Genomic DNA, 16,004 nt, shown 5'->3' on the forward strand with positions numbered 1-16,004 from the left:
AAGAAGAGAAGGGTGCCTTTCTGGAAGAGTTTGCAGTCTAACTTAATATTACAAACATAGATACATGAACTTTTAAGACAACATCAGGAAAGGCAAATTTAGTATTCATGTTTCTCATTGCTGAAATTTTATTAGAATTCTCTTAATAATAACTGAGTAAAGAAATACTTAGATGACAAAGTGAAATGAATGCTGTATTTCACCCTTTCATAATTTTCATCTTTAATTGGTAATGTTATTTACTTTTAACTTTTGAGTAGATTTCAACACAATAATAAGTATGTTAATATAAATGGCTACAATTGAATTCTATTTCAAGACAAAATATCTTATTGAATCATTTTCAAAGTAACTGAGATTTTTATTTCTGTGATAACTTTCAATCTGTTATTTTATTGTTCTGAAGACATAGCTTCTGTACATCTGCTGGTGATTGTGAGGTATGATTTAGAACTGGAACATTAAGGGAAAGAGCAAGAAATAAAACTCTTGACATTCTTGTCATTGGTATGTTTATACTTGAACCTCCATAAGGGATTCATGTTGAAAGTTATTCCTGAAAAAAGTCTGGAATTTTCTTGTATGTAGTGGGAAAATCTAGTATGCTTCATATGCCAACAATGATATTAAGTTGGGCCTTTAATTTAGTTCAGTTAATACATCTATTTGTCTAAGACAAATAAACCTCTCTTTCTCCAACCTTTTCAGGTAGATGACAATAAAAGATGCCAAATTGCTTATTGGCCGACTAAAAGATGTCTTACCTTGTTGCTTCTGGTAAAAAATGTATGTTTGGAAGCTACATAAATTGTTTTAGTACAGAATCAACTTTAATGGTTAAAATTCATCTCTATAACTGGCATATTTTTCCCACTTTCGAAATGTTAATTTATCTCTTGACTGAGGAAGACTTTAAGTACAATTTACTTACATAAAAGCTCAATTAGAGAATTAAAGAATTGGAAAAAACTCATAGATTATTTAGCCCAACTTCTCCTCAAAATGTGATCCTCATCTAAAATTTCCGGGACAGGTAGTCTTTCTGCTTAAAAACACTTTAATTGATAGTGGGAAGAAGGTTTACTGCCTTCTAAGTCAAGAGTTCCTATGATCTTGTTTTTTTTAAAAAAAAATGTATTTTGATAACTTTATTTCACTAAAATTGATTTCCTTTATGATCGTACTATTTTATATTATACATTTAAAAACATTAATCTGAGAAGGGTTTCAAAATCTTCACCAGAATGCTAGAGGAATCCATGATGCAAAAAAAAAGTTAAGAACCCTTGTTCTAAGGTAACACAAATTAGTTTTAGACAGTTTGAATTTTTAGGAAGTTTCACTATATTTAATTGAAATGTGACTTCCTGTAATGCCTACCCATTAGTTTTAGTTCTGTCCTCTGGGACAAGATAAGTCAACAAGCATTTATTAAGCACTTAACCATGTACCACTGTACTGTGCTAAGTTCTAGGGGTTCAAAGAAAGGCAAAAAGGCCCTGATTTCAAGGAGTTTACAGTCAGAAGGGGAGTTAACATACAAACAAGTATGTACTAACAATATTTAGATAGGATTAACCAGAGATATCTTAGAGGGAAGGCACTATCATTAAAGGGGATCAGACAAATAGACTTAATTCTTTTTCTACATGATAACCCTTAAAATATTTAAAGGTAGTTAGGGTTTAGTGATGATGGCATCTGGTCCTAATACTTCCTGGCAAATAGGAGAATAAATGGAAGCAGTTTCAGACTTTATATTTTGGGGCTCAAAGATCACGGCAGATATCGACTGCAGCCATGAAATTAAAAGATGCTTGATCCTTGGAAGGAAAACTATGACAAATTTGGACACATACAAAAAAGCAGAGATATCACCTTGCCAACAGACGTCTGTATGGGCAAAGCTGTGGTTTTCTTTTTCTTTCTTTTCTTTTTTTTTTTTGGCAGGCAATGGGGGTTAAGTGACTTGCCCAGGGTCACACAGCTAGTAAGTGTCAAGTGTCAGAGGCTGGATTTGAACTCAGGGACTCCTGAATCCAGGGCCAGTGCTTTAACCACTTGCGCCATCTAGCTGCCCCCCCCCAACCCCCCGGTTTTCTGATAGTAATTTACAGCTGTAAGAGTTGGCCTGTAAGGAAAGCTGAGCACTATAGAATTGATGCTTTTGAATTGTGGTACTGGAGAAGACTTGAGAGTTCCTTGGACTCTCAAATCAGTCAATACTTAAAAAAAAAATTTACTCTTATTATTTATTGGAAGGAAAAATCCTGAAGCTTAAATACTTTGGCCACATAATAAGAAGACAGGACACATTTGAAAAGACTGATGATGGCAAAGATTGAAGGCAAAACGAATAAGAGATAACAGAGCTTGAAATGGATAGTGTTATGGAAGCAATGAACATGAGCTTGGGAGATAGTGGAGGACAAAAGGGCCTGGCATGTAGGGTCACAAAAAGTTGAACATGACTAATAACTGAACAACAGCAATAAATGGGTTAGTGAAAAGGGCACAGATTTGGAGCCAGAACAGCAGGGTTCAGTGATCTTAGGCAAGTCAAGTTTGACTCTTTTTGCCTTTTTTTAAAAATGGGGATAATAATTTCTATATTACCTACCTCATGAGGTGCTGTTAAAAATCAATTTAGATATTGTCTGTAAAAGTGTTTCATGAACCATAGAGCACTTTACAAATGTCAGTGCTTCTTCTTGTTATTATAGGTAAATATCAAATAGACTTTTCTCTAGGCTCAATATTCATATTCCTTCAGCTGATGTTTTTATGCCATAATTTCCAAGTCCTCTTACCATCAAAGCCATGACATGATGGATATACTCCATTTTGTCAATGTTCCTGTTAAAATATGTAGCCCTGAACTCCTATGTGAAATCTGACTAGATCATAATAATTTCTTTAATACATTTTATTACTTATTGTGGTTGATATAGACTATGAGTTGTTTTGGATTACATTTAGGTATGTGTCTAAATAGTCTGTATTTAGAACAACAAGCAGATTCATTAGTATTTTGTTTATAATAATTTTGTTACAGAATGTGACCTAAAGAAACCCCTGTACCATAATTAAAGGTGTTAATATCCAAAAATATTGATCAATCAATCAATACACATTAATGAAATACTTACTATTTTCCAGGGACTCAGAAACACTCTGGAAAACCAAAGAAAAAACAAAAATTGTCCCTGCTCTCAGGGAACTTACATTATCATGGGGGAAACAACATATACATGTCAATACATAGAAGATAAGTAGAGAATAGATGGACTGTAGCCTTGGAGGGGGATAAGTTGGATGATGGAGAAAAAGCCTTTTATAGAAGGTAGAATTGGAACTTAGTTTTAAAGGAAGTCAGGAGGAAGCGCTTTCCAGGAACAGAGGGCAACTGATACAAAGAAACAGAGATGGGGAGATAGAGCTTCATGTGTAAGTAAATGAGAATTACTCCAACAATCAGATGACTGGAATGAGCAATAAAATTGTAAGCAGTTACTGTTTTACTTATGTTTCTGTAACCCCTGTGCTTACCTAGCACACTACCTAGCACATAGTAATTCATAAATATTTATTGTTTGAATAGTTTGTGAATTGTTTTAAAATGAGGATAATTAATAATACTAAACTTATTTAAAGAACAATTAATTCCTATACTATACAAATTATTTGGGAAAATAGGTGAAGAAGGAGTTCTACCAAATTCCTTTTATGACACAAATATGATGTTGATACCAAAACCAAGCAGAGCCAAAACAGAGAAAGAAAATTATAGACCAATTTCCCTAATGAATATTGATGCAAAAATCTTACAGCAAGTGGTCACCAGGAAAATACACTATGACCAGGTGGAATTTATACCAGGAATGCAAGGCTGGTTCAATATTAGAAAAACTATTAATATAATCAACCACATCAATAACAAAACTAACCAAAGTCAAATGATTACCTCAATAGATGCAGAGAAAGCATTTGACATAATACAACACTCATTCCTATTAAAAACACTAGAGAGCATAGAAATAAGTGGAGCTTTCCTTGAAATAATAAGCAGTATCTACCTAAAGCCATCAGCAAGCATCATATTTAATTGAGATAAGTTAGAGGCCTTCCCAGTAAGATCAGGGGTGAAACAGGGATGCCCATTATCACCTCTATTAATTAATATTGTACTGGAAATGTTAGCTATAGCAACAAGAGAAAAAAAGGAATTAAAGGAATTAGAATAGGCAAGGGGGAAACAAAACTTTCACTCTTTGCAGATGATATGATGGTATACTTAGAGAATCCTAAAGAATCAACTCAAAAATTACTTGAAACAATTAACAACTTTAGCAAAGTTGCAGGATATAAAATAAATCCACATAAATCATCAGCATTTCTATACATGATCAACAAAGTTCAGCAGCAAGAGATAGAAAGAGAAATTCCATTTAAAGTAATGGTAGACAATATAAAATACTTGGGCATCTACTTGCTAAGACAAACCCAGGAACTCTATGAACACAATTACAAACACTTTTCACACAAATAAAAACAGATCTGTGTAATTGGAAAAATATCAAGTGCTCATGGATAAGCCAAGCTAATATAATAAAAATGGTAATTCTACCTAAATTAATTTACTTATTCAGTGCCATACTAATCAGACTACCTAAAAATTCTTTTATAGAGTTAGAAAAATTAATAACAAAATTCATCTGGAAAAACGAAAAGTCAAGAATATCAAGGGAACTAATGAAAAAAATGCCTAGGAAGGTGGGCTAGCTGTACCAAATCTGAAACTTTAATATAAAGCAGCAGTCATTAAAATTATTTGGTACTGGCTAAGAAATAAAGTAGTGGATCAATGGCATAGGTTAGGCACAGGAGACACAGTAGTAAATGACTAGTAATCTACTGTTGTATAAACCCAACAACTCTAGTTTCTGCGATAAGAACTCAGTATTTGACAAAAACTGCTGGGAATACTGGAAGATATTATGGCAGAAACTAGGCATAGACCAACATCTTATACCTTATACAAAAATAAGGTCAAAATGGGTTCAAGATTTAAACATAAAGGGTGATAGCATAGATAAATGAGGAGAGGGAGGAAGGAATAGTTTACCTATCAGATCTCTGAAAAGGAAAACAATTTATGTCCAAACAAGAGATAGAGAATATTATGAAATGCAAGATGGAAGAGTTTGATTAGATTAAATTTAAAAGTTTTTGTACAAACAGAAGCAATGCAGCCAAAATTATAAGGGAGGCAGAAAACGGAAACAATTTTTACAGCCAGCATTTCTGATAAAGGCCTCATTTCTAAAATATAGAGGAAACTAAGTAAAATTTATAAGAATATAAGTCATTCCCCAATTGAGAAATGGTCAAAGGATATGAACAGGCAGTTTTCTGATGAAGAAATCAAAGCTATCACCATATGAAAAAATGCTCTAGATCACTATTGATTAGAGAGATGCAAATTAAAACAACGCTGAGGTACCACCTGATAGCTATCAGATTGGCTAATATGACTATAAAGGAAAATAATAAATGTTGGAGAAGCTGTGGAAAAATTGGAACACTAATGCATTGTTGGTAGAGCTGTGAACTCATCCAGCTATTCTGGAGAGCAATTTGGAACTATGCCTAAAGGGCTATGTGACTGTTCATACCCCTTGACCCAGTGCTAGATCTGTATCCCAAAGAGACCCTAGAAAAGGGAAAAGGACCCACATGTACAAAACTATTTATAGCAGCTCTCTTTGTAGTGTCAAACAATTGGAAATCAAGGGAATGCCCATCAATAGGGGAATGGCTAAACAAATTGTGGTATATGAATGTAATGGAATACTATTGTGCTGTAAGAAACGATGAGCAGGAGGAGTTCAGAGAAACCTGGAAGAACTTACATGAACTGATGCTGACTGGGAGGAGCAGAAGCAGGAGAACATTGTACACAGTAAAAGCAACATTGTGTGATGAACAATGAGGTTAGACTTGACTTTTCTCAGCAGTGCAATGATCCAAAACAGTTTCAAAGAACTCATGATAAAAAATGTTCTCAACCTCCAGAAAAAAGAACTGTGAATTATGAATGCAGATTGAACCATACTGTTTCTTCTTTTGGACTGTTTTTTTTCCTCCTTTTTTTTTTTTTGAGATTTTTCCCTTCTGCTCTGATTCTTCTTTCACAGGATGACTAATGTAGAAATATGTTTAATGTGATTGTACATATACAACATATATCAGACTGCTTTCTGTCTTTGGGAGGAGGGAGGAAAAGGAGGGTGGGAGAAAAAAATTTGGAACTAAAAATCTTATGAAAACAAATGTTGAAAACTATCCTTATTTGTAAGTGGAAAATAATAAAATAATTACAAAAAATTAATTGATTTTGCTTGAGTAAGACTTTATGACTTTTTTGCAATGTTATATGAAATATTGGCTGAGATTGGTTGTCTGTTATATGCAAATTGTATGAAATTGAAAACATATTTGTGAAACCACAACTTTCCTTTGCTATTGGTGGTAGAACTTCTTAAATAAGTAAGCAGTTTAGATAATACAATTATAAATAAAAACAGAATATACTCATTGTTATTCCTTAATAATAATATATAATAGTAATATAATATAATATAATATAATAGTAATAAATAGCTTTTATATAGTACTGTAAGGTTTTCAATGTGCTTTACGAATATTATTTCATTTCATCCTCACAAATACCCTATAGGGTAGTTGCTATTGTTATACCATTTTACAGAATCTAAGGCAAACAATGTTTTTTTTTTTTTTGCGGGGCATTGAGGGTTAAGTGACTTGCCCAGGGTCACACCACTAGTAAGTGTCAAGTGTCTGAGGCCGGATTTGAGCTCAGGTCCTCCTGAATCCAAGACCAGTGCTTTATCCACTGCTCCACCTAGCTGCCCCAAACAATGATTTTTAAAAAACATTTTCATTTAAAATTTTGAGTTCTAAATTCTATCCCTTCCTCCCCCTGTCCCTGCTCTGAGATGGTAAACAATCAGATATAGGTTGTACATGTGAAATTATCAGACAATGATTAAGTGATTTGCCCGGGGTCATACAACTAATAAATATCTGAGGTCAGATTTGAACTCAAGCCTTTTTGATTCTCCTGTTCCATCCCCTATTTCCCTGTTCCATAGTAATAATAATGGTAATACCATTTTTTAAATCATTTTAAGGTGAACAAAATGCTTTACATATGTTATATTACTTGGTCCTCACAGCAACCCTATAAGGTAAATATTATTCTTATACCTCTTTTACAGATGAGGAAACTGAAACTGAGAGAGGTTAAATGACTGGCCCAGAATTACACAGCTAATATCTGAAGCAAGATTTGAACTCGGGTCTTCCTGACTTTAACCCTCTCATACTTTCTACTCCAGGAACTCACTGCCTCTCTAAATCGTAATATGTATACATATATACAGTACAGCTTACAGATATTTGAAGTCAAGTCATCTAGCAAGCACCTTTAATGTGCCACGTACTGTATTAAGCACTGGAAATACAAAAAAACAAAAAAGACAAAAATCATTCTCTACTCTTAAGGAGATCGCAATCTAATGGAAAAGACAACTTGGAAATGACCATGATTAAACAAGATGTATACAGGGTGAACTGAGAGGAAGTATGTTAATCATTGAAGATTGAGTTCACGTAGATTTCCACTGACCACAGGGGTTCATCTCTAGCTGTTTTCCCAGGGTGTTAGGCAATTGTTTCTGGCTGGAAAGTGAGAGAAGTTGGAGGTAGCTAGTCAGGTTTCACAGGCAGGGAGAAAACAAGCCCTGTATATCTGGAGGTGGCAAGAGAGGGTACTTCGAGCAGGATGTAATAGGGAACGCCAGCCTGGCTTTGTGGAGTTCTAGATGGCTGAAAATAGTGTCTTTCTGGTGATGGAATTGGGCAGGCCAGGTAAGCCCTGTGGATAAATGATTTGCAAATATGGAAACTATTTTCTGAAAAATTTATGTTAAAGGCAATGTTATATAGTGGAGATAGCACAATACATGGAATCATGTGACCTTTGATTTCTGACTCTGACAGTCATGTGACCCTAAACAAGTTGCTTAACTTCTTAAATAAATAATAGGGATAGTAATTCTTCAGTACTATCTTATAGAATTTTTATGAGAAAACTACTTTGTAAACCTTTACATACTATTTGTAAGCTATTATAATTACTGTTCTTGTGATTAGTTTTTATTTATTCTAATTACTATAAATAACAAGACAGCTATAACAATATTTATTATTGATACATATTTATGTAAAATTTTTAAAGACAATTGTGCATATTAACCTGTCAGGCACTACATAATACAAATATACATGTTGGCACCTAAAGAGAATTAAGTATGTTATAAAGGTTTAATGATTTTGCTTTTTATTTTAATAAAGTTGAGTTAATAATTAACATTTTACTTATTCACTATCACTAAAAGTTAAATATGTAACATATGCACTGTAAGATTTTTTTTTTCACTCCTTAGAAATAGCATTGTACTATTTTTAATTCCCTAATCAATTTGCTCATTTCACTGTTAAATTTGGGGAGAATCTAACCATTTACATCTGAATTCCCTTTACCTTTTAGATACAGTTTGCAAATGCGTGGGTTTTTCTACCACATACCCTAACCTCTATACAGCCTGCATGCAATTCCTTTCCATTCTCCTGACTGAAGAAGGGAAGAGATGTCTATCAGAGAAACGAAATCCAAGCCACAGTCCAACAATGGCTTCACTTCTTGATGCAGATGATGGAAATAAGGAATCTGTAGAACAACTTTTTAAAGTTATTCTTGAGGTATCTCTCTTCCTTATTTTTAATTACTCCGTGAAATCATTATATTCACTGTATTTATCTTGAAAATATTGTTACTATGAGAAAAATACAGAAACATAACTTATTTAGTATCTGTGAACTTTACAGGTAATTCACAAATATATGCATATATATTAGTACTTCTGTGTGTAAATGGGCTCCTCTAAGCCCAACTTGCTATTATGATCTTGTGCACTCTGCACCCTTAAAATATTACCCTCAAATTTTGTTCATCACAAATAATTCTTTTTTTTTTTTTAAGTGAGGCAATTGGGTTTAAGTGACTTGCCCCAGGGTCACACAGCTAGTAAGTGTTAAGTGTCTGAGGCTGGATTTGAACTTAGGTACTCCTGAATTCAGGGCCGGTGCTCTATCCACTGCGCCACCTAGCTGCCCCCACAAATAATTCTTGAATTGAATTTGCCATCACTGAAATGTTTGACAGATGCAATTATTGTTTTGATTGGAATTAAATAGTGCTATAAGGCAATATACACATATAGGAGATTTCAGAAATAAGTCAGATGGCAAAGTCTAGTGGTCTGTAGGGTACAGCAGCAAGGCAGATGGTAGTGCATCTTTTTAGTGTCATTTCTATTAATAAAACCATATCTTTTTCTGAAGTAGAACCATTTTGCAGTGCCAAGAACTTTAGTGACAAGCAGTTTCTTTTCTGAGTTTTGTTGTTGTGACTGCTGAGGAGGTGGGAAAGGCAGCACAGAAGTATTTGCCAGGTCAGATCTGCTGCAGGATTGCTTCCCTGGACTATGGCTATGCGATCAGACTAGAAGTAGGGCTAGGGGGAGGGGGGCATAGGGTGCTGTTCCTGGACCTCTTGAATTTACTTGCCTATGCATAGTAGTCATGGTGATGCAGTCTCATTCTCTCCAAAAGTTGTTGCCCTTGGATGATGACGGTGACTTGAGGAGCACTGCTATTACAGGGGCTTTTGGACAGAGTCATGAACTGCTTCCATTGTATTCTGAAGAGAGGTGGTTGAGTTGGTGTTTGTTTGAGTTGTTTGGATGTCTTCGCATATACTACCTCCTCTCTCCCTCAGGGTACTTTCAGAGTAAAGGGAGGCTTATACATTATGGAATAGAAACTCCAGAGAGGATAGTGGAAGAGGTAGACAGGATTGGAATGACACATAGGTGGGGTTGGGTTGAAGAAGATGGGAATGAGAGAAGGAATGTTGGAGAGTTTAAGTTTATTCCTAAGTAACCAGTATACTATAACAGAAACATATAATATAGGTATCTAGAAAATAACAGGTGGTGGGAGTTTGCTTCCCATAAGGTAATAATAGATGGTGGGTGAAATGTAATCTTATAGTCTCTAACAGGGTAGTGTTGTGAAGCAGAAGGCTAAGGGAAACTGGGTTATGGTAGCTCAGCCTAGTCATGCATTTTAGCTCCTTTCTATATTGCTTCCAAGTTCATCATTCCACTGAAACTATACTCTAAAGTTACCAATAATCATGTAATTGCCCAATATAATGGCCTTTTCTTCATCTCTCTTGATCTTTTTGTAGCTTTTGACACCTCTGATCATCCCTCTTCTTCCATGTTTTTTCATGATGATAGCAATAGTCAGGAGGTTAAAAATAGAGTGGGAATGACAGAGAGGATAGTCTTTTGGAGGAAAAAGGATAGAATGAGATCACTTGAACAGGAAAAAAGTTAGTCTTGGTAAGGAGTAAGGATACTTCATCCTGTAAAACCCAGGGGAAGGTAGAGATAGTGGCAAAAGGCACCTGAGTCATAGGAGATGAGAAAGAGGGGAGAAAGGGAAGCTCATGTCAAATAGCCTCATTGTTTTCCTGTAAAACATGTCAAGGTTCTCAATTGAGAGAGGGGGAGAGGGGGAACCATGCATGCGAGGCCTGAGGAGGGAATGAAATACTTTAGCTGCCTTGAAGAGTGGGATAGTGAATTGATAAGGGAAGTCTAGTAGAACTGCCATATAGCAGTGAGGGCTCATTTGAGGTTATGTAACATAAATTTATAGTGGACCTAGTGAGAACAGTTGCCTGATTTTCTCTGCCTTTCTTTCAACAATATGTATGTAGAAGCAAAGACAACAAATGGTGGAGGTGATCCAAGGCTGAGACATAATTGGTGATATGATAAAGAGGCCAGGGATTCAAGAGAGGAGAGTGTAAAAGTTGAATTGGCTTCCCAAGGGATCAAGATTGGGAAAAGAGGAGTGTTTAGTATAGGGGAGATAGCCTGAAATGGACTTGAGGGGTCAAGGAGATTTCACAATACAAATAAAGAATGGGTTTTTTATAAGGGAAGGCAGAGGAAGAAGTGAAAAGCCAGCCAGTTATGGATGGAAGAAGAGATTTCAGAATTTTTCAACATGATGATGGCACATTTGTGAGTGGTGGCAAGATGAAGAGGTATTACCATCCTTGTGTGTAGCTGAGGTGGGCTAAAGGAATGCCCAGTGAGGTGGTTGCTATTATTATCACCCTTTTTGAGAAACTGAGACTTAGAAATTGTGTCAGGGTCACAGTTATACCTGAGGCAAAATTTAAACTCAGTTTTTTAAAAATCCAAGTCCAACACTCTATTCACTATTCTAACTAGCTGCATGTAAATAAAGATAAAATAAATATAACAGTCTGTTATATTTTGGACAGAGTACAGGGGGAATTCAAATTAGGAAGACCTGCATTCAAATCCTTCATCTGACTCTTAGAACCTAAATGACCTTAGATCACTTATTTCTATCTCTCAGTCCCTATATCTAATCTTTTATCAAGGCCTATTGATTTCACCTTTGCAACATCTCTCAAATACACCCCCTTCTCTCATCTGATATTGTCACCATCCTAATATAGGCCCTTATCAACTCATGCTTGGACTATTACAAGACCCTGCTGATAGATGTCTCTCTTCATATCCATCCATCCTTCATTCAGCTATCCAACCATGTCATCTCCCTACTCCATTGTACTCCACAACCTTGAGTGGCAAATCCAGAATTCAAGTACAGATTCTCAGGTCTTTAAATTCTTTCCATTGTACCATACTTATGAAGATTAAGTAAATGATGTATCTAACCTAGCATATTCTTTGTTTTCTACTTATGATCGTCAGCTAATTTAGGTCACTTTTATTTTTCTTGTAACATCACAGAAAAGCAAGACATTCCATATTAATCCCACTGTTGAAGCATTTATTTAGGCTCCTTTCTTTATGACCACAAAAGCCATCTTTATCAACCATTACTTAGATGGCTTTGTTTCCATTCTCAAATCAACAAAGTGCTCATTGAGCATGTACTGTGTTTAAAGCACTATCCTAGGTAATATGGGGAAGAACTCTAAGATATGGTCCCTAGCCTTGAGAAAGCTTCTTTTGTCAGACACTATTTAAGTTTTTACTTTGTACCTCTGGTACCAAGTACATTGCCTTGCATATAGTAGTTATTTTTGAAAGAGTCCTTGAATTGAAGCTGATTCAAAGCTAAAATTAGTGGCTTCAGTCTCCAGTCTATCGAAGTCATACTCCTAGGGTTTTAAGACTATTACTAATTGATCCATCCTACCCCTGCCTCCTGCTGTTCCCCTATGTGCAGTCTTGGTTCTAGTTGGGTGCTTACCTAATTCTTATTTTAACTTTCCTTTCCTATTCCTATTTCTAAAACTTTTTTTCTCATTCCTTTAAAGTTTTATTTTACATGTTACCTTCATTAAGCTTTTCTGAATTTTCTCTCTAGACATTTAAAGAAGTGTCATCCTTCCATAGTCATGATTTATATTTCAGAGTGTTTTTACAAATTTTATTGATTTCAAAGCATTTTCACAAACATTATCTGCCACTGGGGAAAGTGGCAGTCTATTGTTATGTGATTTGACAGGTCCAAAAGGTCCTGCTCTGCAGAAATATCTCCCTAATTGTTCCTACCTGGCCTGGAAAGCCTTCATTACCATTTCTTCTGAGTTAATATATTGAATCAGTTATTTACCATTAATACCTAAGCAAGAATTAATTCATTAGGGGCAGCTAGATGGTACAGTGGATAAAGCACCAGCCCTGGATTCAGGAGGACCTGAGTTCAAATCCAGCCTCAGACACTTAACAGTTACTAGCTGTGTGACCCTGGGCAAGTCATTTAATCCCAATTGTCTCACCAAAAAAAAAAAAAAAAGAATTCATAATTAAATTAACTAGCCAATTACTTACCAAATTTCTAAGGGAATTCACCACAGAATAAGTAAGTTTCCATCCCAAGAAGGAAAGAGAAAGACCTACAGCATGAATTATAGCAAAGGAGTAATACCACAGTGGTGAGGCTTGAGTAGCCTGAGAACTATATTTATTATTTATTTAGTTCTAAATATTTATCTTTTCTGCTTTAAATGAAGAACTTCTTGAGTGTAGATATTATATTTTCTTCACACTTTCTAAATTCTTTATGTAGTTCCATCCATAGAGACCACTCAAATATTCATTCAGTATGATGCTCTGTATAGTTCCAGTAATTTTAGTTGATAACTTACTGCCATGTTAAACTTCAAATGCTATGGGCCTATTACAATAAATCATTTTTCTTCACCATCCATTTGTAGTCTTCTGAGATAGGCAATTGTGTGTGTGTTGTACTGTATATTATGTTTGTATGTATTTATTTTCATTTTTTATAGAGCTATGAAAAACAATCCTCCAAGGATACACTGAAAAGGTTTGTCATAAGTGCTTTGCTGTCACTTCTAGCTGTCAGTAAAAAAGCTCAGAAATATGCCTGGAATGGTAAGTCTTAAAATACTTGAGCACTGCAAATCAAAGTGTTTTAGAAGATATTTTGACTTCTGTTTCAGAGAATATGTCACTTAGTGAAATTGGAAGACTAAAAATAATACAGATCATTTAAGTTTATAATTCAGCTAAATTCTAAAATGTTTATTATCAGGACCTACCCTTTCCTAAATATTTATCAGAACACAGTATCTTAAAGGAATAAACAGGCTTTGTTTTGAGTAATTAGTGACATTAAGTTGTGCCATATTAGTAGTTAGAGCATTCTCCCTGTAGTATTTGTTTCACATTTAAGCACCATTCAGTATGTACAGTTTTCCAAAAATGATGTATTGATGTCATGTTGTCTATCCTATACCTTGGTGTAGAATTTCTTGTTAAGCTTCCAAGATTGTTTTCTTTCATCCTTTTAAAGATGTCTGGAAAGCAAAATTCTAGTATTTAATTTTGTTAGTGGATTTGTGGCAACTCCCTCCACTGATGCACTTTTGAAGCTTTCTGTGCCTCCTCATCCTGTGTGATTCTTTTCCATACCTTGCTACAAATCCTGAATGGAAGACCAACTCAGTGTGCTCAAGGCCTTCCTATTTTTGTTTGTAATATTTCAGTGGTAGCAGTATACTGAGGTTGTCCATGTGTAGACTTTCATTCTCACTACAAAATATTGTAGTATAGTGGGGAAAAAATACTCAATGTGAGGCCACTCGATATGGATTTGTCACTCACCTCTGTCTGTGCCTCATCTGTAAAATGAAGAGTTTGGACTAGATAAGCTTTAAAGGATTATTCCAATTTTCTATTAATAAAACCTATTTTCTCTAGTCTTTCTATTTAAAGGATCGGAGGATAGTAAATCAATACTTTATAATAGTAACTTTTTATATACTTGAAGAAAGTCATTATCCATCTGTCCTTTCTTCTCTAGGATCAGTCAACTCAAATCATTTGATTTTGCATCAAAAGCCTGTGGCTATCTCTTAATTCAGTTCCACAAACATTTACTAAATGCCTATCATGTATAATAAACATATTCTCAAAATGCTGCTCTTTAACAATATATATGGAGATAAATGGAAACTACCAGGATAATTCTTGTCAGTAAATTATTGCTGATGGATCCTCAGACAATATTTATGTACTTTGACATGATCTAACATGTCAATAGTTAATGTTCTATTTAATATATGCTGCATGTGTACTCAGTATCATGTATTGTTTAATGATTAAAATTAAACAAATGAGAAAAAACTTTATAAAGTTATTAGTTTCAGCTTTCTACTAGTAAAAGAATTTCCCCTTGGTGTATTTTCATGCATTTATTCTTGCTGTTGATAGGCTTTCAGCTTATGTATACAGATCACTTTCATCATTCTTTTAGCACAATACAGTCTGAGGAAGAAATGTATGAAAATGAAGAAAAATGAATAATTAAACATTTTTTATCATTATCTTTAAAATATATATTTTTTAAAAAGGTCTTAGTAGACAATATCTATATATAAAATCTAAAAATGAATAGATTAAAAGAGTAAAGAATACTCTTTAAATACTTCACTTTTAGTCAATAAACATAATGTTTCCAGTAAGCAGGCCTCATTCATGGCTCTTCAACCATGTCTTCAGAGCATTTTGTTACTGCTAAAAACCAAAGCCAACTTGTGCCCCTTTTGTGTTAAACAACATTTTTTTCTGTTTAAATTTCATTCATTTTTTTATGTTTACACAACAAATGATTATTCTTCTCCTTAAACTCCTCTAAGTAAACTATGAGAAGAGACAGAATGTAGTAGATAGAGAACTGGCCTTGGAAGTCAAGAACTCCTCAGTTCAGATCCCACTTCTGAGATTTACCAGATGTATAACTGCCTACACAGGTCACTTAGCCAATTTGAATCTATTTCCTTTTCTCTAAAATGAGGACAATAAAAGGTGTAGTATGTACTCTGAGGCTTAAATATTTCAGCTAATTTAGCTATTTAATTAATGATAAATATTAGCCATTATTATGAAAATGCAGTTTTATGGTCTTTCCTTCTAAATTAATCCATCTATTTTCATAAACATTTCACTTATTTGACTGAACTTTTAATTTTCATATCATCAGTAATGAAAGTATTGGGTCAGCATTCCACTTTATACATAGATAAACTTAAGCTATAATCAGATATACAAACACATTATTGTAAATAATAGAGGCAGTATGGTATAATAGACAGTGCTAGATTTGAAATAAGACGACCTTGGTTTAAATTCTACCTCTGACACTTTTTAACTGTTGTAACCTTGGGTACATCACAACCTCTGCATTTCTGCCACCCAAGGTTGTTGTGTCTATAAAGTAAGATAATATTTGTAAAGCACTTTGCAAAC

General features: G+C 34.5%; 1 protein-coding gene across 1 annotated transcript in view; it reads left to right on the forward strand.

The window, feature by feature from the left end:
- The window catches only part of RTTN (rotatin), a 251,719-nt gene that overhangs the window by 211,165 nt on the left and 24,550 nt on the right, over nucleotides 1–16,004 (forward strand). Inside the window, 2 exon segments of the mRNA XM_043993343.1 lie at nucleotides 8,636–8,847; nucleotides 13,523–13,628. Coding sequence (XP_043849278.1) covers nucleotides 8,636–8,847; nucleotides 13,523–13,628 — 318 coding nt within the window.

The sequence above is a fragment of the Dromiciops gliroides genome, chromosome 1 (assembly GCF_019393635.1).
Source record: "Dromiciops gliroides isolate mDroGli1 chromosome 1, mDroGli1.pri, whole genome shotgun sequence".
In the NCBI taxonomy this organism is placed as follows: Eukaryota; Metazoa; Chordata; class Mammalia; order Microbiotheria; family Microbiotheriidae; genus Dromiciops; species Dromiciops gliroides.